The sequence below is a fragment of the Poecilia reticulata genome, chromosome 6 (genome assembly GCF_904066995.2).
Source record: "Poecilia reticulata chromosome 6, P_reticulata-male-v2, whole genome shotgun sequence".
Taxonomy (NCBI): domain Eukaryota; kingdom Metazoa; phylum Chordata; class Actinopteri; order Cyprinodontiformes; family Poeciliidae; genus Poecilia; species Poecilia reticulata.
In genome coordinates, this window is record NC_088835.1 from 19,481,409 (window position 1) to 19,508,925 (window position 27,517).

At 41.5% G+C, this 27,517-nt stretch overlaps 1 protein-coding gene across 4 annotated transcripts; it reads right to left on the reverse strand.

The window, feature by feature from the left end:
* Positions 1–1,266: 1,266 nt before the first annotated feature.
* Positions 1,267–27,517, reverse strand: nfat5a (nuclear factor of activated T cells 5a). 4 transcript variants are annotated; one of them, XM_017305374.2, is made up of 12 exons: positions 27,154–27,517; positions 17,898–18,026; positions 13,028–13,640; positions 12,706–12,889; positions 12,048–12,238; positions 11,782–11,954; positions 11,533–11,667; positions 11,370–11,422; positions 10,835–10,967; positions 8,760–8,944; positions 6,649–8,674; positions 1,267–5,714 (listed from the first exon to the last, which is right to left on the reverse strand). In XM_017305374.2, the coding sequence occupies exons 1-12, from the start codon at positions 27,224–27,226 to the stop codon at positions 5,392–5,394; spliced, it is 4,218 nt and encodes a 1,405-aa protein (XP_017160863.1). In that variant the 5' UTR covers positions 27,227–27,517; the 3' UTR covers positions 1,267–5,391. The 4 variants fall into 4 exon arrangements, with proteins under 4 accessions (XP_017160863.1, XP_081464232.1, XP_081464233.1 ...); XM_081608106.1 differs by lacking the exon at positions 17,898–18,026; XM_081608107.1 differs by lacking the exons at positions 17,898–18,026; positions 27,154–27,517 and adding an exon at positions 14,262–14,327.

The window sequence follows — 27,517 nt, forward strand, 5'->3', positions numbered from 1 at the left end:
GGTTTGATTCCCAGCCTGGGGTCCTTCTGCACAAAGTTGTGCATGTGTGGGTTCTCTCTGGGTACTCCAACCACAGTCCAAAAAACATGACCGTTAGGGAGAATTTAGAGAGACCAATTAACCTAGGTGTGTGTGTGTGTGCATGGTTGTCTGTTTCTGTGTTGCCTAGGGTGACCCTGCCTCTTGGCCTCTTCTCTTACTGGTGTGTTTTAGGTTGTTTACTTGGGATTTCTTCTTCAGAATAAGGCAACATAATCTCTTTGAGTATCTTGATGTATTGAATGAAATAATTTGCAACAAAACAAATAGAAAAACTAACTACAGTACCTTGTCTTCTAGGTGGTGAACTATATCTTACATGACTTTGACTTGACAGAAAAGTGTGGCTAGTAGCTACAAATTCAAACTTAGACATTTACATTTTTATTAATTCATTTAATGTAGCAGCAGGATTACAGATATAAACAGAAGAGTATACAAATGTCCAGACAAAGGCAAAGTACATGTTAATAATAGTTCAAATGTATAACACGCTGGGGTTGACCTTTATCCTTACTGCAGGGTCTTAAGGCTAAGATACTAAAGCTCAAGCTACACAAAACCGATACAACAGAACTGTCGAAGGATGTGAAGTCGAAAGCAAACTAGGAAAAGTGAGCAAACTGATTATGCACAAGGTACAGCTCACACTATTGGCAAACAGTTAACTTATCATGGCTGCCCCTTTTGATCGAGCGTTTCACATCAACGAATGTTGACAAGCACACCAACACCAGGAAGTTTTCTACAAAAACAATCGCCACCGTCTTGTCCCTTTTACCTCACACGTACAAATCTCATGAGGCGTGAAAAAAAACACCAAACAAAACAAAAAAACTACAGAAATGTGAAGCTGCGCAATATTTTGATAAAAATCACACATCTCGACTAAGTTACAAGAAAAATGTATCAGTATGAACTATGTTTATGACTGCAGAAATGATTACGGGTCAGAGAGGATAAAAAGGACAAGGAGCAGGGACACAAAAGGGACGCCAGTAAACACAGCAGAGCAATGGTTAAGTTGTCAAGGCACACAACGTTCTGTTGAAAGCATCACAATTGAAATTCAAGATACCCCTGCAGTATATTTCACATTTAAATATACATGGATATTCACCGACATGACTGAAGGGACAAACTTCCCTCCGCCCCCCGACATAACGCAAAGATGTGTGTGTGCTCTCTTCGCCACAGTTGAATCAATATTTAACAAGGTTCCATCTCTTTTCTTTTTTTTAGGCCTAAATATACAGGCTCACCGGACAATGTGAAGGGCTGGACATGAAACCAAATCACCATCCGACAGAAAACAAATGAATGGAAACATGAATGACAGCTGGTGCCACACCCACTTATATTCCCTTTGCCTCAGAAGAAAACAAAACAAAGCAAAAAAAAAAAAATCTCTAAAATGGTAATTGGTCCGATGTCATATGTAGACCAAGCCAGGTGTCCACACCATGAGGTAAAATTTACATTCATGAAAGCGAAGTCACAGGTTGGCTTTCTGTGTTGGTATGGCTTTAAGAGGCATTAACCTTTCCGCGGTTCTTCCACAACATCGTGTGCTCTTTTGAAAAATCTCCCCTAACCGAGAGGAACGGAATGCTTGGAGACGGCGTGGCTGCGCTCTCACCTGATCTACAGTAAAATGGATGAGTCAAAGTGCCATTTGAGATGGATGACATGAAAACTAAGTTTAAGAAGAAAACAAAAATAATGAAAATGACAACTTGCCCACACGTCGTTAGGTTTGCACAGTTCGGGTAAAATCAATAACGATGTCCACTTGATTATATTTCTTGACTTCAAACAGTTCACAGTAAACCTGTGCTTCATCTCAACAAAAGCACAATCTCAACGATATTCTTCTGTGCCATGAGCATAAACCAAAAAAAAAAAAAAAAAGAAAAAAAAAAAAGAAAGCTTCGTTTTTACAAAAATACTCTACACTCTGATACATGGATACAAAATTTTAAAAAAGATAAGTTACTTTAAAATGGATCACTAACAGCTGCAGGACAAGAATATGACTGACAATGTAAACAAAATGCATTTATGACCAATGCTATAAATTACATCTGAATATTTATCAAAAATTGGCTTTTTGATGATGCCAAATTGGCTACTTTTGAATATGGAAAGCAAAGCAGTGTCAACTGCATGGAAAAAAAAAATCGTCGGGGTTCCCACACAATGTTTGTGTAAAAAAAAATTCTGATTTTTTCAGACTCATTTTTAAACACAAATGTTTGCTATGTGATTGGATTTAAAACCGGTAAATAAAACAAAAACGGTGGAACGATGGAGGAAGAACAGAAGGAACGTTTTGAGCAAGGAAGTAAGTACTGAAGGAAGGGCAGAGGAGCAAGGTGACAAAGGAGGACACAAGGGAGGAAGTCACCAAGGATTCTAACTAGGAAGACAGAATTAAAGAAAAAGAAGGAAGGCGAAAGAAGAGCAAGGAGAGAAGGAAGGAAGTAACGAGAGAAGGAAACAAGGAAAGAAGAATTTTGACACAGGAAGGATCTGAGATGGGAAGAATATCAGCTAAAAACATGTAGGAAGGACACAAGGAATCAAAACACATGTGCAATGGGACATGGAATAAGTCCAGAAATATCTAAATTTTTCATGCAGGTCTGGAAAATACAGAAATTGAACTTCAATCTTTTCCAGACTGCATAGGAACCCCGAGTCATGCTCTGTATCAGATTGGTGGAAAGTACCTTTTCTTTTTCTTTTTGTCTTTTGTAAATCTGCTGAATTGCTTTCCACGGGAGAGCTGCATTCATCTGTAGAAATGAGTAAACATCATGAGGGCGTCCGCGAGGACGAGCCGGAGACGGGATGGCGACGAATCACAACAGGAGCTTTGGTACGCCTGGCTGCGCTCCAGTCCGAACCCACAACAAAAAGCCGGCGCTGTGGACTCAACTTTGCAGACACAGTTTAAAAAAACAAAAACAAAGCCAGTGCTATTAGAAATAGTTAACATCACAGCAGAGGTGCTCCTGTACATAGCACCATAGATAACATCAGAAACTTCGGCCTCTAAGTAACAGCGAGCCCTCGCTCAATATGAAAGAGACGAGTCGTAAAACTTCATCCGGCGCCACTCTGTACGCTCCGCAAACACCGACAAAAACAACATCGCAAACAAGACAAACGGCAAAACAGTCTGCAGTGAATCGGTACAAAAAAAAAAAGAAGAACTGAATGCAAATCCTTCATTTCAGAGTAAAAGATGAACGAATATCTTAGATGGCTAGTCTGTGTGTAAAACACAAAAGGCCCACTGAACCACTCAGTGAAAAAATCACAATGTTCTAGTGGGAATGGCTGCTTCTGGACAGGCTTTGACTGGACCACCGAGACTTGAACAGTAAGTTGACATTCTATACAAACGCTATAGCTAAAAAAAAGAAAGATAAAATGTGAAAATGTTTGATTAAAACTTATTCATCGTTACAAAGACAACTGCTTTCTTTTTTTTTTCTTTTCTCATGTACAAATTCTGCTTGTTCCTTACAGAGCTGTGGACGGACGGATGATCAGGAGGAGCGGGTTACACAAAAAGGTTATAAAGTGCTTGAGATAAAATGTTTATAAAACCACTCAACGCTCTTGTTTTCACTAGTGGAAAGCTGCTTCCTGTCCACGATTAATTGGTAAAAACTACCAACACATTGAAATGAAAAAAAAGAAAAAAACTGAACACAACACGTACATGAATGTTTAAAAATTCATCCGGAAAGCTTTTACAAACCTACTGATGAGGCCGAAACATGACAACACTGCATGGCGTCCCACAAAAAGTCACGTTATTCAACAGGCTGAACCTGATTTGTGATTGTGTAATGTTCCCCTCTCACCCAATTAATTTCACACTACATCTTAATGAGAAGTTTTATTTCTTTTTTTTTTTTTCCATAAGCATGGGTCAGTTAGAGGCATCAGGGTAAACCAAAAACAAATTTAAAACTCCAAATTCAAAAAGGAAAAGAAAACAAAACAGTTTTCAGCCACCCATCACCTTTATTATGGTAATTCTGCTTTAAAACTCCAGTTGACAAAGTATGACCAGCATGTCTGGTAAGCAGCTAACATCAGGCTAGCTAACTGAGCTTGAAGTAGCTGGACCGGCTGGGAGAAGCCTCCAATACTTTATTCCTCTCTCTTACAAATAAAAACAAACCATTTCAGGCTGCTTGGACAGATTTCCAGTCATAGTGTAGAAGCTAGAGAAGCACCACCTACATCTTTCAATAAGCTAAGACTCTTTTTAAATTACAGCCTGAATGGTCCTCAGAATGATGAGGTGTAATATTCTGCTGCTACTAAATTTAGAAGGTGGCTGGTCTGTGTTGTTGCTTAAGACTAGATAAATTAATAGTAAAAAGACATATTAATTTAGAAGCAGTTTGAATATTTGTTTTTAAAAGAAATTCATTTTTGTATAAATACTGTAAAAACGTGACATTCAAGGTTGTACCGTGAGAATCTCATTCCTTCCCATGCCTCGTTCAAGTAAAACCACTGGTAGCTTTGTGCTTCTGTCCTCCTCTTTAGAGACACTACAAATGCAGAACAAATGCATACTAGCAAATATAAGAAATAAAAAAAAAAAACACGTCCTTATTCTCAAAGAAATTAGCTTTTCGACTTACATGGATTTGTAGACGTGCAAATCCGAGGTTTGAGGAAAATTGCGAGAATTCTTCAAAGCCAAAAACTAAAACCAAAGATGTCTTCAATCATGAGCCGTTTTAGGAACATTACATTTAAACCTAAAGTTTCCCGATTGACAGACTGAAACCCTGAAGTGAAATGAAACCTCAGAGTTCACACATTCACAAAATGAGATTCAGCCTTTATCCAGAGCATCCGACAATCCATCCCTATTCCGCACGATGTTTCCAAGTGGCCGACATTCTTTATCCCATCCCAGTTCTTTTCTCCTCCCACACCTGGCGGGTTTGTTGCATCATCTCTGAGGCTCACATCATCTAAACACAGAACAAAAACACTGCAGTTCTCTTTTTTTTTTTTAACATTAATGCATCGAGCAGTTACTCCGGGCCTCGTTAACTTGCAGGATGGGTAATTACAAAGGTGGATTCAACAATTCAAGAGTAATGAACGATAGCTAAAACGAATAATGAATTAATAATGACCTTTTAAAAATCATGTCAAACCTCATAATTTGGGTTTTTAGTAAAAGGGCATATTATTAAGCATTAAGATTTTATGTTTGTTTTCTTTTATGGCATTGGTGCAAAAACCAACACACCACCTTTGCCAATTTGATGAAATGTAACTTTTAAGCCACACGTGTCCCGACCCGTCTCATTGCTTCTGCAGACTTTCTAGGATGTCCTCGATTTTATCCATGTCAGACGTTGCAGAAATGGTCGCCTGCATCTGATTCTGCAAGCTGCTCTGTATCTGTGTCTGCAGGCTGGTCTGCATTGGAGTTTGGGTGTTTGACTGCAGTGCATTTTCTAGGCTGGTCTGCATTTGTGCCTGCAGAGTGTTTTGCAGATTGCTGTGCATGCTGGGCGAGGCCTGCGGCATGGGCTGATCCAGCAGAGGCTGCATGTGATTGGAGTTCTGGGCTTGGGTCTGAGCAGGCAGGTTCGGTCCAGAAGAACTCAGCAACTGGGATGAGTCTGAGAGACAGAGAGAACAGGGTCATTTACTGTGAATGAAGCGGTTTTAATGCCACAGCTCTAACTGGGGCATTAAAACGCCTCGTTCTTAAAAGCTTCATGAAGTTCAGGTAATTCTGGTTTAGAGCGGTGATTTTGTAACGCAAGGCGTTTGAGGTAATGCGTCCTTCTGACCATCTGGGTGTGTCGAACGTTTCTGTCTCAAAGGATGTCCAGCATTTCACTTCTCGAGTGAACAGGGTTCATTTTGCTGCTAAGATGCAAGGCAATAATGATTCTGCTCATTTATGAAACTTTGTTGAAAAGTTTCTTCATATTTTGTTTAATGAAGATTACATTTATATTTCGGACATATTTTTCATGGCAGAAAAACATTTCCTGAGTTGCATGCAGAGTGAGTGGGCAGGGTAACACTCCTGCAGACTGGTCTGTCCTTAACCAATCAGACGCTAGGGTTCATTTAAAGAGCCAGAATGACTAAATTATGACAGGAAATGTGCAATACTTTAATACAGCACCAGGTGTTGCCAATATTGTTAATTATGATTTGTATTGTATTAATAGTTTTGGCATGTAGTCATGTCATATTTTAATTAATAATAGAACTTAATTGTTTCAAGCCATGTTGCATTTCTAGATATTTATTTACCGGATGCTCACAAAAATAAAAAAATTTCAGCTGGTTTTGCTCTCTTCAGTAATTGCAGCCCCGTTGATTTTATGGAAAAAAAAATTTAAATGCTTTTTACGTATGCACTAATTATTGTAAAATATTTAGTGCAAGATATTATTGAAATTAAAAGGTGAAGCTATTTCAAAGTTGCTTTTTTTTTTACACATCTTCACCACGGATGCCGACTACTCCACTCTAAAGAACCAAAGTGTTGGTAAGATGATAAAAAAAAAAAATAAATAAGGATTAAAACCGTCTCACCATTCTGGATGCCAAACACAAATAGGTTGGGCTGCCCCTGCGGTGCTACGGTGCCGCCCACCGCGGTCTGGAACAGCTGCTCTGGCGGCTGCTGGCCCGGGCTGGCGACCACGCCGACGCCACCCTGCACCACAAAGATGGTTGCAGTCGGAGCTGCCGCCTCGGTGTTGAGCTCCTGGGAGCCAATGGTCCCCTGCAGCCCTGACAGGGACGTCTGCGGGATGAACAGCTTCACCGGCTGACTGTTGGGAACCTGGCCGGAGCTCGGGGTCACCTGCATGGGCTGCTGCTCCTGGAACAGGCTCTGCTGTTGGTTTGCGGCGGACGCGGCGCTGCTGCCGGAGGAGCTCTGGACCTGGAACGACATGGGCTCGGCTGCGTCCGGTTGGGGGATTCCGACGCTGATGCCTGCGATGGGGGGCGCGGCTTGAGCCGGGGTGGTGAACAGTAGATCCGAAGTACAGAGGAGCAGGCCCGTCTGCTGGGGCTGAGCGATCTGGTTCTGGGGGATGGCGCTGGCCTGCGAGTGGTTTGGGATGCTCTGGAACAAGGTGCCCTGTTGGCCCAGCGGGTGCTGCTGCGGCGGCTGCTGGTTCTGCTGCGGGGATTGCTGCTGCTCCATTGGCTGGGAGAGCTGGGTCGGAGGTTGGTTCTGGAACATGGAAACGGGCTGGGGCTGGCTGGATGACGTCTCCATGGAAGAGATGAAGGCCAGCTGGGGCTGCTGCTGTGGCTGCTGCGGCTGAGGGTTGGTGGACAGGAATATGGTCGACCCCGTGGGCTGCTGCTCGGACCCGAGGCCGCCGCCAGAGAGGACGGTCAGCGTGTTCTGGAGCAGGGTGGCCTGCACCTGCTGCTGGGAGCTCTGGGTCTCGGCCAGCGGCTGCGGCGACTGGAAGAGTTGCTGCGGCGGCGACGTGTGGGATGGCGGCGGCGTCGGGAAGCTGGTCTGGATGGTGAGCAGCTCTCCCGCCTGCTGCAGCAGCGAGACGGGCTGCTGCGCCTGGGGGGAGGAGTGCATCTGCGGCTGCAGCAGCTCGGCTTGCAGCTGCTGCTGCAGCTTCTCCAGGACCTGCTGCTCCTGCAGATTGCTCAGGATCTGGTTCTGCTGCTGCTGATCCTGGAGCTGGATGTTGTTCAGGACCTGCTGTTGCTGATTCTGCTGCAGCTGCTGCTGCTGGATATTCTCCATCATCTGCTGCTGCTGCAGCTGCTGTTGGTCTTGAGGCTGCAGCATGAGCTGCTGCTGGATCTGCATGTTGCTGAGGACCTGCTGCTGCAGCTGCTGCTGTTGCTGCTGCTGCTGCTGCTGTTGCTGCAGGTTTTCAAGGATTTGTTGCTGTTGCTGGTACTGCTGCTGTATTTGTTGCTGATGCTGCTGCATTTGTATCTGTTGCTGCTGCTGCTGTTGCTGCATTTGTATCTGTTGCCGCGCCGACAGGGAGCCATCGGAGTTGCCCAACCGCAGGCTGTTCATGTTCTCCTGGACGTGCTGCTGTAAGGACTCTGCCGACGGCGCCGGGCTGTAGAGCACAGAGTTGAGCTGCTGCTGCGCCACCTCCAGCACCTGCTCCAGGGTGGTGGTGCCTCCAGCCTGCAGCTCCCTCACCGCCCGCTCCAACTGGGCCACGCCCTCATGGGGAAACAGGTCGACCTGCGTCTGCTGCGGCGGCGGCTGAGCGGGAGCCGCCATCTGAGGCATGGCTACGACCACAATGGTCCCGCTGTTATCGGAGCTCTCCGGAGAAAGGCTTTCTTGAGGGTCTCTGAGGAACTGCTGGGGGACTTCTGGTGTCACCGGGGGGATGGTGGTGTCTCCTGACACGGGAAAGGATGTGGTGGAAGAGATCTCTTGCTTTTGGATGGTGCTGAGAGACTCCAGGCTGGGAAAGACGGGGGGCGCCTGGGGAAGCTCGACGTCTTCAGGCTGCAGGGGCATCGGGCTCTCGAAAGCCTCTCCTCCTGGATGTGGGCTCGAGTTGAGCTCCAGAGTCTGCTGCACTGAGATCAGAGGGTCCGGGGATGGCTAAGTGAGAGAGAACGGGGAAAGTTAGCACCAACTGTGAGCCTGATTGAGATAAGATAAATGTTCAAACAGGAAAACGTCTTACTTTGAAAACATCTGTGGGTTGAGGGTTGCTGGAGACCTCCATGGGCGTGTCTTCCTGCCGCTTGGAAGGCTGACCGGAGCAGTCGCTCTGCTCCGAGGACACGGATTTGATCTGACCGTCAAAGATGCAGGTGTTGACCAGTGACGCTCCTTCTGTTTTGACCGTCTGGCCGCTTGAACTATCGGCTGAGGAGTGAAAACAGAGCTTAGAGGAAGTTTTAAATCTCCTGCCACCATCACACATTTCAGTTCTTTTTTTTTTTGCTGATTTTACGTGACAGACCAACACAAACACATAACTGAAAAGTGGAAAAAATGACAAGTTTTTCTGTAATTTAAATAAGTCAATAAGTAAAAAATTGAAAAGTGTGGCTTGATTTTTTTTCAGTCGGATACTTCTAAATAACATTGTAGTGAATTGTGTGTGTAAGTTAATCTCAGCATAAATACAGCTGTTCTGCGAAGGGATAAAAAAAAAAAGCACACCACACTTTTTAGATTTTTAATTGTAAAATACTGCGTGTAGTTCAGCTTCCCCTTCATACTTCTCCATCAGACACATGCGTGACAGAAGACAACCATAGAAAGCCATCTGGCTAGCTTCTGACCAGCTCATATAAAATGCTGTTTAATCACTTGCATCATTAATAGCTCATTGTAAACCAATTTAAAATGATTTGTGGAACCAAATTAAGAGTTTGTCCTTTTATTTTTGTTGTAAAGCATCTGAACAGATTCTGCTTTGCAGCAATATGAAAACCGCCGGTCCTGTGGTGGTGAGAACAGCTCACTAACATCTAACACATTGTAGCTTCACCCTCTCCCCCCACCCCCACCTTCACATATGCTTCTCTTTATCATTGCCATTTAGTCTCTTCTCTCTCTCTCTGTTCCCCTGCAGCTGCTCCATAACCTCAAGCCAAAACCTCTATTATCATTTATCCCAGAAGGAAGGTTTAAATCTAGGGTAAGAGAATAAGCCTCAGCGATCTAACTTATAAAATATACATGATCTAATTTAATCTCCGGTAAACGTCTCAGGTCTTGCTGCAGCCGTTTTTCCACTGAGCGCTCTGAGGAAGAGTTGAAACAGCTCTCATTTCTTTTGCTTTAATCACACTGCTTTTTTTTTTTTTAAAGCAAACTTCTTGAAGGCAATTCTTCTGCCCGTTGCAAATTATTGTACCCAATTTTGCTCGTTACACAGGAGAACATTGACCTATGAAACGCTAAAGAATGACACAGACTCTTAAACTTACTGAATTACTGCTGTGTGCAGACACTACAGATAAGTTATCCATGCATGAACTCTAAATGGCATCTTTATGCACTTTGCTTCTGTAAGGACATTTCCCCCCCATTTTTCCAGCTCCACTGGAGATAAAACGATCAATGATATTAATTCAGACAACCACAGAACCACATCTTTGGACCAACACGACTATTTTATACTCTTACGTAAGACACCCCTAATCTCCTGACTAAATTAGATTCATGCTTTGTAATTTGTGCATCACTAATTCATGTTTTTCCTTTCCATTTTTAAATACTTAACACACACACAGTGCCAATGTTCATTTAGCTTTTGGCTTGTAGCCTGTCGAATGTTGTTGACACTAAAATATCTACTCATTCTTGTCAAATGATCATCATTGGTATTTTTCATGGCTGCATTTAAAAGAAGTGGAAGAAAACGTATGTCTATGTTAAAGCCTGATAGTAAAAAAAGATCTGCCTAAAAACTGGTCAAAATGTGTTTTGTAAGGTTTTATGGACATAATTCTGGCACATCCCGAGAGTTTAGGTGCCAATTCATATTTGAAGGCGTAATTAAATTACTCCCAATGCTATTATTAGACACAAGCACTGAACAGAAACGGAGGGAAAACACAGCAACATGGCCCCTGACCGTTAATTTTCCTTTTTTCGCTTAGAGGCAGTTACATTGTTTTGATCATATTTGGGTTGAATTCATGCCACACATCTTACAAAAATGACTCAATAGAATAGAGACACATAGACGATGAACTATGTGAGCATGTCAAAGGCGACTGCATGGCTTTGCAGTTGTTCTACCTGATTCTGGAGTGTAGATGAAAGCCTGGGCCTCGTGTGATCGACCGGCATTGGTCATCACAAAAATCCCCACGGACACAGGAGAGGTGATGGACTGGCTGTGGAACGGAGGGACGGTCACCACCAAATGGTTCTGGAATACAAGGTCAGATACGTTAGAGACAGGCAGACACGAGTGGTACAAACATTTAAACGTACCGAGTTCTGCAGGGTTTTCATGCCCCACGCATTTTTTACGATTGTCGTACTTTCAATCACAAACTTCAAAGTTGGGATTTCATGTGACAGACAAACACAAAGTAGCACATGACTGTCAAGAGTTAGAACAATTGTTGATGCATTTTTTTGGGGGAGATTTCTTCCAGGATCACTCAGAATTACCGAAGTAGAGGGGGGTGAATACACAAGTTTATGATACCTTTTGTTGGTTTATCACATAAATTTCCCATCAAACACATTGAAGTTTGTGGTTGCAATGCAAAGACATGAACACATTTGCGAGGCACTGCATCTCGGATTATTAGTTTGCACATACCTGATGAAAAAGGTCCGTATCAATCTTCGCCTCAGCTTGCCAGGAATTGTCGTCTACGGAGGAGAGAGGAAATAAATAGTTTTTCATTTTTGTCATTTGTTTAAAATGCAAACAGAAAAGCTCAGAAATGGGAAAACGAGTCCCATTAAACTGTCCTTAGTACCTGCGATGTTCTCCTGAAATATGACTTTAGTTCCTTTGAGGAAGTTCTTTCCAATTATAAAAACCTCCTCGCCTCCTTTCACCGAGCCGCTGTGGAGACTCTTCTTCAGGATCTCCGGGAGTCCAGCTGGCTGGGCTGCATGGAGACAGAGTCCAACAATAAGATTTTAGGATGATATTCATAACTTAATCATGAATATCATGATTAATGGTCATGATTAAGTTAAAAAAAAAAAGCCTGGCAACTCACTGCAGAGGATGGGTGATGAGGGGACCTGCAAGGTGAGCACCGAGCCGTCGGGTTGGGGGATGTTGACCCTGAAGGCCAGCCTGGCTCGTGTACTTTTCTTCTTGGATCCCGCCACGCCGATTCGTGCCTCCACGTCTGCGTTACGCAGCTTCAAAATCCCCACGCAGTCCACACTGCAGACGCAGCACAGAGGAGGAGAAATAAGCCCTGCGTACTTCGCATAAACATCACGAGCCTCTGTGTGAAATAAAACAGTCTTTTCTTACGCCAGCGTCATGTCGTTGCTGGGTTCCAGAGGGATCTCTATAACCGTTGTGCCGTCTATGTCCACCTCCTTACAGGCGGTGGTGTTGCGTCCCGTTACTCGACACGCCTGATAGAAACCGTGAGGCTTCACTCTGCCCGCGTCGTTGGCAACAAACACCTGAAGAACCACTGGTTCACTGATGCCTTCCAACTGTGGACAGAGCGTTAAAAAAATAAAAAGAGAAAATTAAGCGAGTGGGAACGCCAAGCTTCCTACGTATTCCATGTTTGATTTAGATTTAAATATATAAAAGAAAAAGTAAACCGAATAAGAAAAGTCTGAGGACTTTATTCTTTAAGCCATTTTTTTTAATGATGCCATCCACATTTGACCAACTCGATTATTTTGGCATTGACGTCGCTTACAGAACCCAAAGATAAATGTAAACCTTTAAAAATACACTAAAGAGACAATTTCGCCGTTTTTTTTTTATCTCAGGGCAACATTTTACATTTTTCCTGTGGTTCCTAACCATCATTATTAACAGAAACAGATGGCCGAAATACAGAATTACCATCAGGACGGTCATTAGTAGTAATTCAGGATAATAGTTTAAGCATTTTTCAAATCCTTTCTGGTTTAAGACTCAAGACTGAGGATGTTTGGGGGGGTCAAACCTTGACAGTTGGGAATCCTTGCTGTGTGCGATCTTTAACTGAACCTCTGCTGCCCTCCGTCAGGTACCGGGCTCGGTGCTGGGTCTCTGGCTGCACCAGGATCTTCAGCTCCTTCCCGTCACTCCTCTGAGGAAACTGGGCAGACAGCGAGCCACTTTTCACCACAGTTCCTGAATCGAGAGAGCTGCACCACAAAAGGACAGATTCAATCACTGCAGCACAGAAAGAAAAATGAATAGCTTCTATTGTACTGCTACAAATAATCAAAGCCAACGTGGTCATCACAAATGAAGAAATAATAAGGTTTGAAGACGGTCCACACCTCGCAATTGAGCTGGTCTTGTCTGTGCTCAGCTGGGAGAGGACAAAGTGAGGACCCTTGGCGCTGTCCGCGTCAAACACGTCCATGCTGTCCTCCGGAGGGGTCGGCTTGGGGCCCGGTCGCTGGCGGGGCGTCCGTTTCCTGGATTTGCGTGGCACCTCCGTGTTGTCGTTGTACGAGACGGAGCTGATGATGCTGAAGTTGGACACGGAGTCGTCAGCCCACATGCTGCTGCTGTGCTCCGAGTCCGGACACGCCGCCGCGGCGACGGCGGGCTCCTCTTGGCACGACATTTGGCTGTCGTCGAACAGATCTTCGGGCGGCGGCGATATGCTCAGCACGGGCCTCCGCTTTGACGGCGTGTTCTGCAGCTGCTGCACGCCCAGCCCCGACAGCACGCCGGTCCCTCCGTCCCCGCCTGCGGTGCTCGCTCCGCCGCCTCTGCTGGGCGCCGATCCGGTCGCCTCCATGCCTTGCATCTCTGACGCTCCTTGCCCATCCGCTCCCGTGGAGTGGAGGTGCTGAGAGACCGTGAGGTGGTCTGAGGAAGAGGTAGAGAGGCCCATGGCCAGGGAGGAAGAGGCAGAGGGGCTGGAGGTGGAAGAGGTGGCATCTGCAGTAGCACACACAGATGGAGTTAGCACAGATGTTCAGCACAGAGCAGGCTAGCAGTCCCATTCAAGCAGCTGAATTTGTGCATGATTTGTTCCGATTTCCCCTCTTCCCAACTCTAATTTCAACAGACCGGTTGTCGGTTTTACACTCTCACTGTGCATGCGAGAGCTGCCAAGCATTGATCAAATAATCTGAAGTTAAAGTTGAGAAGGGTACTATTGGTCCCACAATGTTTTTCTTTTTTTTTGTTTGTTTGATTCCTATAAAAAAAAAAAACCCTCCCAATTAAAAAAAAAAAAATAAATCAATGTGACAAAACTGACATGCTTTGTTTACAAAAACAAAAGCAAGCTACAAATTGTTACATACACATTGCCAGAAAGAAACAGAACAAAACCTGGTCAAACTTTCTTGTACAGCCAAATTTTGCAAGCTGGATAAATGTGGCGCCAAATTAAAAAAAAAATAATTAAAAAAAATAAAAGAATTGCCAGGGTTACATCACAGTTTTGTGCAATGTGCATTCAAATAGAAAAAACAGTAGAGTTTGTGCATGCCAATTGGAAGATTTGGTTGGGACTGAGCGTAGCCATGGAGACAGAATAAACAAGCCTCTGACCTATGGAGCAGTGAACTGCAGACCATTTTATATGCAGACACTCCCTGCCTCAGAGGGAACTTCCTGCAATAAAAACGAGACAGCCAATGAGCAACAAGAGAGCTGATCATTCAAGACTCAACTTCTGTCAATCACTAAATTGGATGAGTGAATACACTGAAGGAAGGAGTAGCTTTGGAGGTCGACCGTTTACAGACACCTAAAAGCATGTGCGCTTTGTTGTTAATGACGATCTGTGAGACGTTACAGTAGTCATGCTTTTGATCAGCGCTGCTTAGGGGCAGCTAGGCCAGACAGGACAGTGATAAGGTGGCATTAAAACAAAAAGCCCTCCCTCCGACACGACTGCCGGCAGAGTTAGTTTGCTCTTCACGTCAGACTCTGTTAGAAGATCCCTCACAGCTGCAGGTGATGTTGGCAGCCCTAAAACCATGATCTAAGATCAGACTGTTTTTATTCTGGTTCGCTAAAACCTTGTAAAAAATAAATAAAATAAAATAAAAAAATACAAACGAGTGACTGCCAAGGGGCAACTTGACGGTTTCATCGAAAGTAAAAACCTTTATGTTTATTCAGAAAGTTGGGAGGAAAACTGTATAATTTAAAAGAAAGGGTATCGTTTCATTCAAATAAAATAAAAATATACAGGAGCAGAGGATTTGCTTTTATGAACTGCTAAGCCATCTAATGTACGCTTAGCACAAAAAGCTCTTTGTTACGATCCTTGTAAAAAAAATAAAAATAAAATAAAAAATCTTACACCGCTAGAAAACCTGTTTATGTCCTTTTAAATGGCTCCATATCTGTAAGGATTGAGCAGTAGAGTCAAGTATGTCTGTAAAATCTTGAAAACATTTCTCAATCCCTCTTTGATAAAGTCAAACTGCTTATTCCGCTTTAACTGTTGTTTGATGTAAAATAAATAAATAAAACGACAATGGAAATTTAACAAGTCATTCCTTTAACAAACAGTCAATGGGTGACTGTTTGCTATCCATTGCCAGGCTGTTGCTGCCAGCCCAACAACTTGGCACCACGTTTACATTCTGATCACACACTGATGTTGGAAAACATCCCATTCCTTAGCCAGCATATGGTTTAAAAACAAAACAGCTAATGTGGTTGTGTTGGTCATTCTGTCAGAACCAGTTCACCCAAGTAGATAGGACAGGTGTACGGTTGACCAGCAGACAAGTCATCCCAAGTGTCATCATTGTGGAGGGCAAGACTTTGGCACTTATTAGTGGACATGTGGGATGACCAAATCTCACCTGGTTAACTCTGTGTGGCATTAGCCCGACAATGACAAGTTTTGTTTCATTAGCGAGAGATGCTGCCCCTCGCCTCCACAAAGTAATTTTGTAATTCTCAGACATAAACAGGCTTTCTGTGGTTATAATGTATTGCCAAGAAGCATTTTTACAAAGAAATCATAAACTAAACACACATTTCATTACCATTTGTTCCAAGTTTCAACTGTCTATATACCGTTGAGCAAACCCCCCCCCAAAAAAATAATAATAAAAAAAAAAGTAGAAGCATTAAAATGTAGATTTAAAAAATAAATAAATAAATCAGGGAAACGGTAAAGAACATCTCATTCCAAATGTTACCATGCTTTTAAAGCAAGCACCAACTGGAACAATTCACAGGAGGACAGGTTATAATTTATTCTTAACAGCAGTCGCAGTAAATTAGTCACTGAGACTTGCATTTTATAGCTGATGTAAAAAAGAATACATTTGATGTCTGTCTAAAAGGAAACTCAATGATCTTTATCTATTCTTCAGTTTCCGTTTTAAACAGAGGAGAACTTACGGCATACATCTTAAGGAAGCCCAAATATATCATTACCATAAACTATTATGCTCGTATTTTGAAAGGGCCAAGCATTCTTGTTACTTGATAGAAATTTCAGGGAAAATCTCAAATTGTGAAGTCTAACCAATTAGAGGTATTACATTGGATATAACCAGTAATAAATAAAAGCAGTGTGGAATCATATAAAACAAAACCTAAATAACATGGTTGCATGATCGTGCACATCTTCTTAATTGTAGGCACATCTGCCTACAATTAACCAATGCATCTCTTTTTCTGACCATTTCTGACAAGCCCTGGCCTGTAGCAGTATTAGTTCTACATCTCATGTATTCTTCACGTGTTTGGGCTTTGGTGGCAAGCTGGAAGTTTTTTTTCTAAACAAAACCCATCAGCTTCTGGCCAAAATGTGCAAACACAAATTATGAAGTCTCCCAAAAGAACACTACGCAAACAGTGAGACGTGGTAGTGGTTTGTGTCTGGTTCTCTTCAGGATTGCCAGCACAAAACCTTCTGGTTTCTGTTAGAGGGCTTAGGATGAAGAGAAATGTCGTCTTTTAACGCATCGACGAAAGCAAACATCCGAAACCATCGAAAGAAAGGATTCAAAAGAGTTAGAGCAAAGTTTTGGAAAGGCTCTGGATCTGCAGATGCTCCCACGATCCGACAGATCTGAACAGTGTTTGGAAAGAGGACGTCAGGATGTACCACGCTGATCCACTCCCACCCAGATACAGTGTAATAAAATCAAAAGAGGCTTTGAAAAAAGTATTAGAGGGTGTGCACACTTAAACAAACATCTTATGTTACTTCCCAAAAAAAGAAAGAAAAAAAAGATTTCAATTGAGTGGTACAGGTTACAAATGACCTTAAAAGTGGAAAAAAGATATGAAATGATCTCTTAGTCTCACTTTTTACATCACAAAACCTGAATCGTGTTAACAGAGTTATGTAGATTTTTTTTCCTATCCACTAGTAAGGGAAGTGTTGATTGTTAAAACCCCCGTAGGTACCAGTTCATGACTCCTCTGGGCTCAAACCTTTGAGTTTCAGGAACAAATATACAAGACCTCCGAGTCTGGCAAGATGGATTATTTTAGTTGTATTATGATCTGGTAAATGTAAAGCAAATCCAGCTGCTTCAAAAGCTAAGTATTTCCCATGCTGCTGCTAAGGCAGTGCCATGCATCAACTCTATTCAAGACGAATGCAGCCATGGATCTGAGACGTAAACCAATCAAGGAAAGCAGCTTTTATGGGCGAAATAACTTTCCAACGGTGTAAATAGCGGGCATCATGGAATAAGCGTCAACTTGGTTTTAAATACAACGGCTTCATCATCTAACCAAAATACCAAAACTCTGATTTTAAACAGCAGCTCAAAAACTAATTCATGACATTCTGTCTTTTGCTAGAAAACCTAGAATGTCACACTTTACTTACAGTAATAGGCTTTTGGAGCAACAACAACAAAACAAAAAAAACCCAACAGGCCCAAGTGATGAATTGAAAAGACAATTGTTCAAGATATTTTCTAATTTGACTGGATAATATCAATAAGAATTAATTTTAAGTACCACCTTGGTAGCCTTGTGATGCTACATCACCACCAAACATATTAAAAATACAAATACTTCACTAAAATATAGAGGTTTATTCATAACTAATTTGGCCTCAGATGAAAGGGTGAAGTTGCCCCCCAGACAATCACAAGGCCATAATTGCTGCTTCGCCCCTGCTGACTTGGGGAGTAGATTGGAACAGGAAAACTGATCCCAGGTCAGGGTTTTTCCTTGGCTGGGTGGATATCTCACCTGAGGCCAACGTTGCAGAGGGGGGAGGTCCCGCCTCTCCCCCGCTCTTCTGGCTCATGGTGGGTGGGTCTGTCTGTGTGGACGACGGCTGAAGCTGGAGCTCTTTGGGGAGGAGGTCATATACTGACTCTGCCATAAAGGGTGAGCAGGAGAACATGCATTAGTTCAGTGGAAAGAAAAAAAACATGCATCAGAATGTCCATCATAGAGCCATGTGACTGGAGACGATAAGGCTGCACTGCAGGCTTGGGTTAAGACCGTTTTAAGATCAATAAGGGAATTGAAAACTATTTTCACAGAAAATATGTCTGCAGATAAAAAAAACAGCAACAAAAAACCCCCCATACAAACAAAAATTTAACTGCGTCTCACTTTTCTGGCAGTTAATCCAAACTCAGTTTATTCCCAAGATAAGAATCAGTACAATATCAAGGTTTCCCCCAGAAAACTTGCTAAGCCTGGTGGTTGGGTGCTAGTGCAGTCATTCATCCAGCAGCCCTTTGAGTCTTTTGAATTTAAAAACGTTTAAAGTTGACGTGGAATTTGAAAATATCACTTGATAATTATGTGTTATTGAAAGATTGGAAGATTAATACCTGAACACCAACTACAAAGTCTTAAAAAAATAAACATTTTAAAAAGACTTAAATAAGTAATGATTAGCCTGGTGGGGGCACAAGAAAAAGACTGGTGGCCCACCAGACTTTTAATACACTGGGGGAAACCCTGAAGACAAAACCTAGAGGGTTCCTACATATTTCATTATATGTCAAAATGTCACTTTTTGCAGATCAAAACCTTGAGAGTTCACACATAAAACTTTTTTTTTTTTCAAAAACCAAATATTTAGAATAATTTGTGGCATGAATTTCAAATGCGTTACTTTCTTTAAATATGGAACCTGCTATAATGGGATAGACAGATGACTGGATGGACAAACCGAGGGACGACGACAGATGGAGAAACAAATGGACAAAAGACTGGATGGACAGACCTATGGGGAATAAGTCTGGAAAGACAAACATTTTTCCATAAGCTCTATCCATACCTGAAAACACTTGAAACATACGCCACATTTTTCTGTAACGCAAACTGATTGAACCCTGTGGATCCATTACTGAAATAGAAACCCTACAGATAACACTAACGCAACACTGATAAACTAAGCTAGCCTCCTGCAGTGCAACAACAGCAGAACAGACACAATGATATTTGATTCGAGCATAATTCCTAGTCGAAATGTCCAACATCTGCAATAACATGGAATTAAACTACATTTGCTGGCTGATAAACACATCAGTCGGCAATTCGGTTGCTAAGAAACAGGCACCTATCAACACTATGACATGGATATTTCAGCCGCGCGCTGGGAGCGGGCAACATGTGTAGTAGTCATCCGACACTTGACACCGGCAACATCTCAACGCTGACAGGAGACTTGATCTCACACTTCTGTGACGTAAACGACGGACACATCACCAGTCATGTTCACACAAAGATCCACACAGTTCAGACGCAGGAAAATATGAATGTTTTAAAAACAAAAGCCGACGCCGTTTTTTTTTTATCAAGCTTGTTCATGGCGCGCTTGCTAATGCTTGGGCTCCAATAGGTAAACCCTATTATAACAGAGCAGGAAGGGGGTCATGAGAGGACCACTTGGCTTGAAAGCCAGAAATCAAGATCAGATTTTTATTAATGTTTATTGGGGATAATTAAGAAATCTTGACAAGTCTGCTACCACTACAAATAAATGAAATTTAATGGTGAAACTACTCGAAATATGACTATCGAAAATACTTTTTGAAATTGCTAAAAGCTTTATTTGTGTAAAGTAAGTGTATCTTTGTTTCTGCATTCATTGCAGATTAACTGTCGATCCGACATGACCTCAGTCTAAACTATAATGACTGGCACAGAGGAGCTGAAGTCTATTGCATGTGCGCTCAAACATGCACAGAAGCTATTTGTCTGCTGCAGCAGCAGCCAGAGGAACAAAAATCTTCATTGTAACACAGAACATGTGCAGTAGCAGGAACTCGATATACTTCAGTGGAACAACAGAGGGACATCACATGAGAGGGACCAGAATGGCCGTTTATCCTGTGATCCGTCGTAGGAGGAGGTTCACGGAGATTAGGTGACTTGGATTGACCTGATCAAAATGACTCCACGCTGGGTTAAAGCCGGTCCTCTGCTCACAAGTGCATCACCATTTTGATTTTATTGTCAGACGTGTGTGATTAGGAATGAGTACAAGACACAAAACAGGCCTATTAATTTATTCCAATTGGGATTAGTGTACGTAAAGAGTTAGATATAGTAAAGAAATTTCTAACCAAAAATGCTCAAATCAGTTAAATATAAAACATATTATTCAAAAAGTGAATATACTAGTCAGTCTAATCATTTAGTTCACACATATTTTAACCACAATGCAGCACATTATGGAATTTCTTTTTCAAGCATTAGATCAGGGGTCCCCAAACTTTTTCCTGTGAGGGTCACATAACTTTTCCCTTCTCTGGTGGGGGACCGGAGTCACTTTGTAGCAGAAAAGGTGTGACGATTGCAGGAGTGCCTAAATGTAAAAATGTATTGTTTTCTAGAAAGCACAATCAAATAACCCTCTCTGGGTTCTTCACAGAACAAAAGTCAGGAAATAAATAATAACACTATTAATGAGATAAATAATAACCAAATAACTCTCTCTAAAAACACAGTCTAGTAAAGTTTTTTCCTGGAAAAAAAATCCAGGAAATAACACTATTTATGAAATAAATACCGTATATGAAAAAAAAAAAATCTATATGCTCTCAGGTATTGTTCAGGGGGCCGGACCAAATGTGGAGGCGGGCCGGATCCGGCCCATGGGCCGTAGTTTGGGGACCACTGCATTAGATGTTTCGAGGGGACATGATGGCATCATTGTGGTAGTTCCTGCTGGTTTGGGGGACGTTTTGCATGCAAACCAACATTTAGGTTTATGATTGAAAAAGCTCAATTGAAAAACCTAAAATCTCATCACTTTTCTAATCCAACCATCTCTATTTGAACAGTAAAGTCTTGGGACCACTGATACAGCTTGTATTAAATACAGAATAATAGAATAATAATAAATGGAGCAATATGCAAAATTCCACTTGCAGACACTGAAACTGCAAAGAGAGGTTTACCATCACAGATTAGGTTGCCTCTATCCATGAATAGCAATACTTAAATCAGGTGACCAGTGGTAGCATATGCAAACATTGTTTAATCCATACAAAAGTCTGTAAAATGTTGAACCATAACAGCTTTACAGTGATGGAGAGCATAGATACTGGCTGTAATTGGTTTAAAAAATTCAATCTAATCCTCTTCAGACCTGATCTCTGAACCTCATGTCACTAAGACTTTATTTACAGTAAAACAATGGATTTAAATGTCCCATTGAGGTGGCGACTCAAAGTGCTAAAAATCAGTTATCTTTACAAGATTTCTAATAAAACCAAAACAAAGGTGATGTTACTCAAACAAATTTGCAGTCGTGCCCAATCTGCAAGAGAGAAAATAAAAATGCCGTCTAGTAAAGTTTAAATTGAGATCAGTCATAACAGTACTCTGCAACAGAAAAAGTCACCCAGGCGGAGGTTTGACTTCAACCTACACCGAGAACAATTAAATTATGTCATCTCATAGTTATGTGCTGCTCACATTACGCATGCCTCAGAGGTCCTGCCAAGAGACAAGGGCATCGGTCAGTTTCTATTCTTTGCAGCAGGGTTGCGGCTACGTTGGGGAGAACTTGGATGAAAGGACAAACCAAAAGGCTATGTTTTAGTTGCAAATAAAAAAATAAAAACACAAATAGCAAGAATTTACTTTGGTGCAAAGTTATAGTTGCCTCGCAAAACAAAAGTGCAAGTCAGGGTGCAAAAAAAACAATGCACTTAAAAAAAAAAACTACAAAGAATGCATTTTCTTTAAACTATTCACCTTGGGTTTTTTTTTTTTTAACAAAAAATAGAGTACAGGCTGTACTTTACTGTACAGTTATCAACCCCATTTTTGTCAACAAATAATATTAAAATAACCAACTATATAGGCTGAGCTGTAACCAAAAGACTCAATGAAAACAAACCAGCTGTACTCTTGTGACAACAGGAACCAATTTCATCTCTAATTACTTCACATACTTCTTTCTATTCACTCTGCAGTTTTAGTTTTAATCCTCTATTGTTTGAAATTGTAATCTCTTAGATTTCTACAAAAAAGGGATTCGTTTCCCACAAACACATCTGACAAACGCTTTATTTTCCCTGAAAATAAAATACCACCAAGATGGACTAGTAGTAATACTTAAAAAAAAAAGTGCAAATGATTTTACCTGAACACTTCTGTCTCTTGTTGGAGCTGAGAGAAAACAACACTGGTGCCTAACTGCTGCAAACATCCAGTTGTGGGTGGGTTCTCAGACTGATGGCCTCCACGTTTAGAAACCGATTATTACTGCCAATGTGGACATTACGTTGAGTGGACAGTCCACCATATCATTGTCTTGGTAAGCAAAACTGGAAAGAAAAATGGAGATAAACTCCATGAAGATCTTTTTTTCAAATCTAATGGTGAAGAAAACTTCACTTAGTAGTCGGTCAACTTGGACCAAAGACTTTTCATATACAATATATAAAAAAAACAAACAAACAAAAAAGAGACCAAGTGATCATTTGTTGCTTTGACATAATAGTGTTGACTAAAAAGCTGAGCGCAAAGTTGGGTCAGAACATCAATCTTTGAATCTAGACGTACCACTAAAGAAAATACATCCTCATTGGATCAACTACTGGGAAATCTGTAGAGATGTCTACTGACAATCTGGTGTTGGCTGGTTTCTAAATTGATTGTGAAACAATCAATTTATAAATATCATAAGTAGGCCCTATGATATTTATAGGTCCTTGTTATTTCACTATTTTGTACCCACTGTAATTTTGGCCATCTTCTGCCTCATTTTTCAGCCACAAAATGGTCCCGTCCCACTATTGGACATTTTGCATCCCCTTTCACAAACAGCAATTTAAAGTAGTTTCTATATGTTATACTTGCTCTACTGTGAGGAAATTGGCTTATGTGACTACAATATGTAATATGGACACATGCTTTACTTTGATCAGCGTCTATAATCTCATTTCTCAACAGTCAACTGGACCAAACGGAGATCAGAATCGTTGCCAGAGGAAATAAACAGTCTTAAAATAAAATGTGAGATTTAAGCATTTCCAGGAGTATTTATCTCCATAATTTATAAAAGGTAAAGCCACACATCACCTTAAGTACACTGATTTGGTTTACATGTGCCTAAACCAGTATGGAGCCACATTGATTTGTGAGGTATTCTATAAATGGATACGTGAAACAGCTTTAAAGGCAGGAAAAACTGCAGTCAACAGATCGGAGAGAATTTCAAACATGTTTGCTTCTTCACTGGTTTTGAATGTGATTTTCTTTTTTCATCCGTCTCACTTTGAGCCAGGAGACAAATAATGAAAAAAAAAAAAAATGTTAATACCAAGCAGACCTAGAGAAACCTAGGACTAAACGGTCTGCGTAGCCAGCCGTCTTCCCTATACATACACCAAGTCTCTAGATATTTCGGATAAGCACTTCTGCTACCTAGATTCCAACACGTACTCCCACTCTGATACTCACCCAGTTACTGAGATATAAATAAACAGTTATGTTGTCGAGTGTGACCATATGGCGGTCTCACCTAAACATTTCAGGGTCACAGAGCTTTCTGTTGGCTCGTGGAAGCCAGGACAGATGTGGCACCAGCAGGCAGGTTCAAGTTTTGTTGGGTAACAACACCAAGCTTTAAGTGATGACAAAATCTGGGACAGGCTTAAGACAGCAGCTCTTAACCCTCGCAGTGGGGGTTTATGAAAGCACGTTTATTTCATAGGGGACAAAAACGTTGACTGATTTCTGAAATATCGATAAATGTTTTCTAAAAAAAAAACAAAACAAACAAAAACAAGACAATAGAATTACTTGACTTTTTTGGCATCCCATAGCAAAGAGATGAGCTGTGAGGAGACAGCTTGTGGAAGTTGTAATGGCTTTATGGTGTGAGAAAACCTTCACTGTGATGCTGAATGTTTAACGTTGAATGAATAAATCCAACAAATCACCAAAAAGATGTGCAGGAAAATATGGAAACAAGATTGAAATCCAGCAGTTTTTCAGTCTGAAAACTACACAAAGAACATATACAAGCAAAGCAATGTGCAAGAACACACAAATGTTAAAAACTGAGCATCGTGTGTGTTTTACTAAATGTAATGACCTTATCTTTCAGAAGATACACTAAAGATACTTTTTTGTGGCTTTTTTTAAACATCGAGTAAGAAAGTCTGCCATTCAGTATGAGAGTGGAGATTTCGTGCACGCGAGGAAAAACCGCAACTCCAACATTACTGAATCAGTAAAAGCACAAAACATTACTGTGATCAGGCCTCGTGATTCAACAATATAACATTGCAAAAACAATATTTAAGAACTAGAGTCGACAAGGCTAAACCAGTTGCTAAAAACCACAAATTTTGACTGACTCAACAAACAACTCTTTGCAAATACATCACACTGTAAGCATAGACTTTATATATAGATTGTTCCCGCAAACCAGTTTTGTCATTTTGTGTGACACCATTGCCTACATTCGCATGCTGGCTCTTTGTTCCCCCTTTATGATCAACCAATATCTCGGGTTATTTGTCAAACCAATTTGTTCAATTCAAAAACTAATTGCGGTGCAGGTGCAGAGAAAACAGTTGCCAATCTCCTCATTGCTTTTATATTTGCAAGTCATGATGCTGTAAAGCAGTGGTCCTGCTTTAATAATCAACAGACAGGAAAGGCAGTAGTGTGGTAGGCTTTAGACAATAAATTAACATCAAAGCCTCTCATGAAAAACAGTCTGACATCCTTCACTAATATCTAACTGGGATTAAAGTGTAATAGAAACTCATAAAAATCACAGTGCGATTCAAAAGCAGATGCCTCATCTCAACCATGTGGTTATAAAGACATACTTCTGTTAAAACTGCCGTTGACCGATTATACATCACCAAGTAAGTTGATTAAATACAACGAAAATGTTCATTTTTTATAAATAAAGGCATCACACAAGCCGAAGGAGGCGGGGAGAGGTTTACGTAAGGCGCTATGCTTTCAATTGTGTGTCAAACATCTTCTGATCTTAATAATAGGCCATGACACATGCCAAGAAACACTCTTGTAGCTTTAATTTTAACAGTTCACACTACCCTCCTCCAAGTCTAGTGACCTGCTCCTTCTTCTGAGCACACCCCGCCCAATAAACTTTAATGTAGAGAAGCATTTCTCCTCAGATGTTGCACCAGAGTGATTCTGGTGTGTTTTGGATGCCTTGTGCAGCATACATGTCATCCACTACACCACAAACTCGAGCTGCCTAGTCAACTTTCCCTTAGGTATAAATCGACTGTTGTGGCAAGCCACTACCTTGGTTGCAACAGCGGCGGGTTGACTTCAACTCTTTCGCATCGAACAGAGAGAGAGAGAGACTGCCAGACTTTGCTTTAAAAAGCAAACTCAAGTTATATATATACATTTCCCCCCTCAACTATTTCTTGTTTTAGATCGTTATTTAACTGGATAAAATGTACACTTATGAACAACCAACGTCGGCATTCTGTGAACATCACTCAATGATGTCAGAGAAGATGCTTTTACAGAATGGAGTACTGTTGATTTCAGCCTCGGGATCCATGTTAGCATCCATTATAGTCTAAGTAGATCTTGCTCAAACATAAAAGGTCGAAACCCTTTTAGCTAGAAGGGGTTCTATGTCTGACCATTGTCTTATCGGACTCCATCTGAGTTTTATTCCTCAGACGTAAAAAAAAAAAAAAAAAGGTATCCGACAAATAATGGCTCAGAACACAACTCAGAATCTGGCAAACACTGCTTATCCAGTACGGTATTTAGTAAAGCCTTGAAATTTGCATCCTTGATTTGAGCCCAGTTGTTTAGTACTATTCTCACTATCTAGCGTCCTTACTTATGACCTTATATTTTTTAAAACCACACTGTTAAAAAATTCAGACGTTTTAATATGTCCTGTGTTGGAAAAAAAAACATTTTTAAATTTCCCTGTGTGTTTGTTGAAAAGAAAAGTAGCTAATGCTTTAAAAATCAATCAGATTAGCAAGTTAAAATATGAATTAACCTATTAGAGCAATAAGGCTTTCAATCGTCTCTGGATCAAAATATGCTAATTTCAATCAAATTCCCTCTTTATAACGAAAATAATCCAGGTCTTTATTTTAAATATGCTACATCACAAGAGTAGCCATTTTCCAGAAACCAATTCATATAATTTCTCTTGATACAACTTTCGAGATGACTGACACAACACAAAAGACCTGGAAATAAAACTTGAGCTAAATGCCAACACTGAGCTACATACCAAGCTAATCACACAAAGACATGACGAAGAGTGTTGGTCTTCATCGTCCAGCTACGCCCTCCTAATAATAACAGAGCAGTTGGCTGACACGTGTGCACCAGTATTAAGAGCCAGATTACATTTCAACTCCAGCGGGCAGTTCTATCCGCACCCTGGAGGGGCCATCAACTTCATACTTTCATTGAAACTAGAGAAATGTGGAGGAGGATAACTCTGGGTCGGCTCCACTGAGCAAACCAAAACAAAAGAGGGGCTGTCTGTTACGTTAAAACAGAAATTATAGGAATACACAGGAGTGCATTAATGCGATGCACACCATTCAGTGTTGAATGTACATACACGCACACACACACACACATACACTGTGTGCAGAATCCGAGCAGGACTTAAGTACCTTAAACCGCTGAACAATGTAGTAACAGCAAATCGACCTCACGTAGCTTTACGTTAGCTCTTAAATGAGACCATCATGATGCGAACAACCAGCTGGCACCTAAATATTAGCATGACGATAATATCTTATGATTTCAATTGGCCCCAGCAGAGAAAGGTGTTTTTTTCCACGCATGTGGCAAACAGGTTGTTGCTCTCCAGCCCACCAACCTCATAACTGTGTTAGCTCGTCCTGCTAAGAGCAGAAAAGAAGCTAACCACAGCTAGCTAGCAGCTTAACATGAGCCCTTAAGACATTCATTTTGGCTGCCGATCACATACACACAATCGGAGCCGAGACTCCACAGAAGCCTTTCTCTACCAAAAGCTTACCTTTAGAGTATAGAGATTTAGGGGAATTGAGGTCAATATCCGAGCTAAGGAGGGATATAAAATCAGAGGGCATCGCAGCGCTTCATCGAGGGGGAGGAGGAGCGGAGAGTCTTCAGTGGAAACGGAGTCGGATAAATCCTGCGCTTCAAAGGCCAAATTCCGTGCTGTACATAGTATAGCATCGAAACTGTTTCAGAGAAACCAACATAAAACTTCCAATTCCTGAAAAAAAATCCCGTTATCTACAAGGTCTCACGCTTATGAATGTGTGTGTCTTTGCTGATAGACACGTTTCGCCCAACGAACACACACAAACACACACTTGACTACTGTTGGTCGGCCCATCTAGCAGCCCCGCCTACCA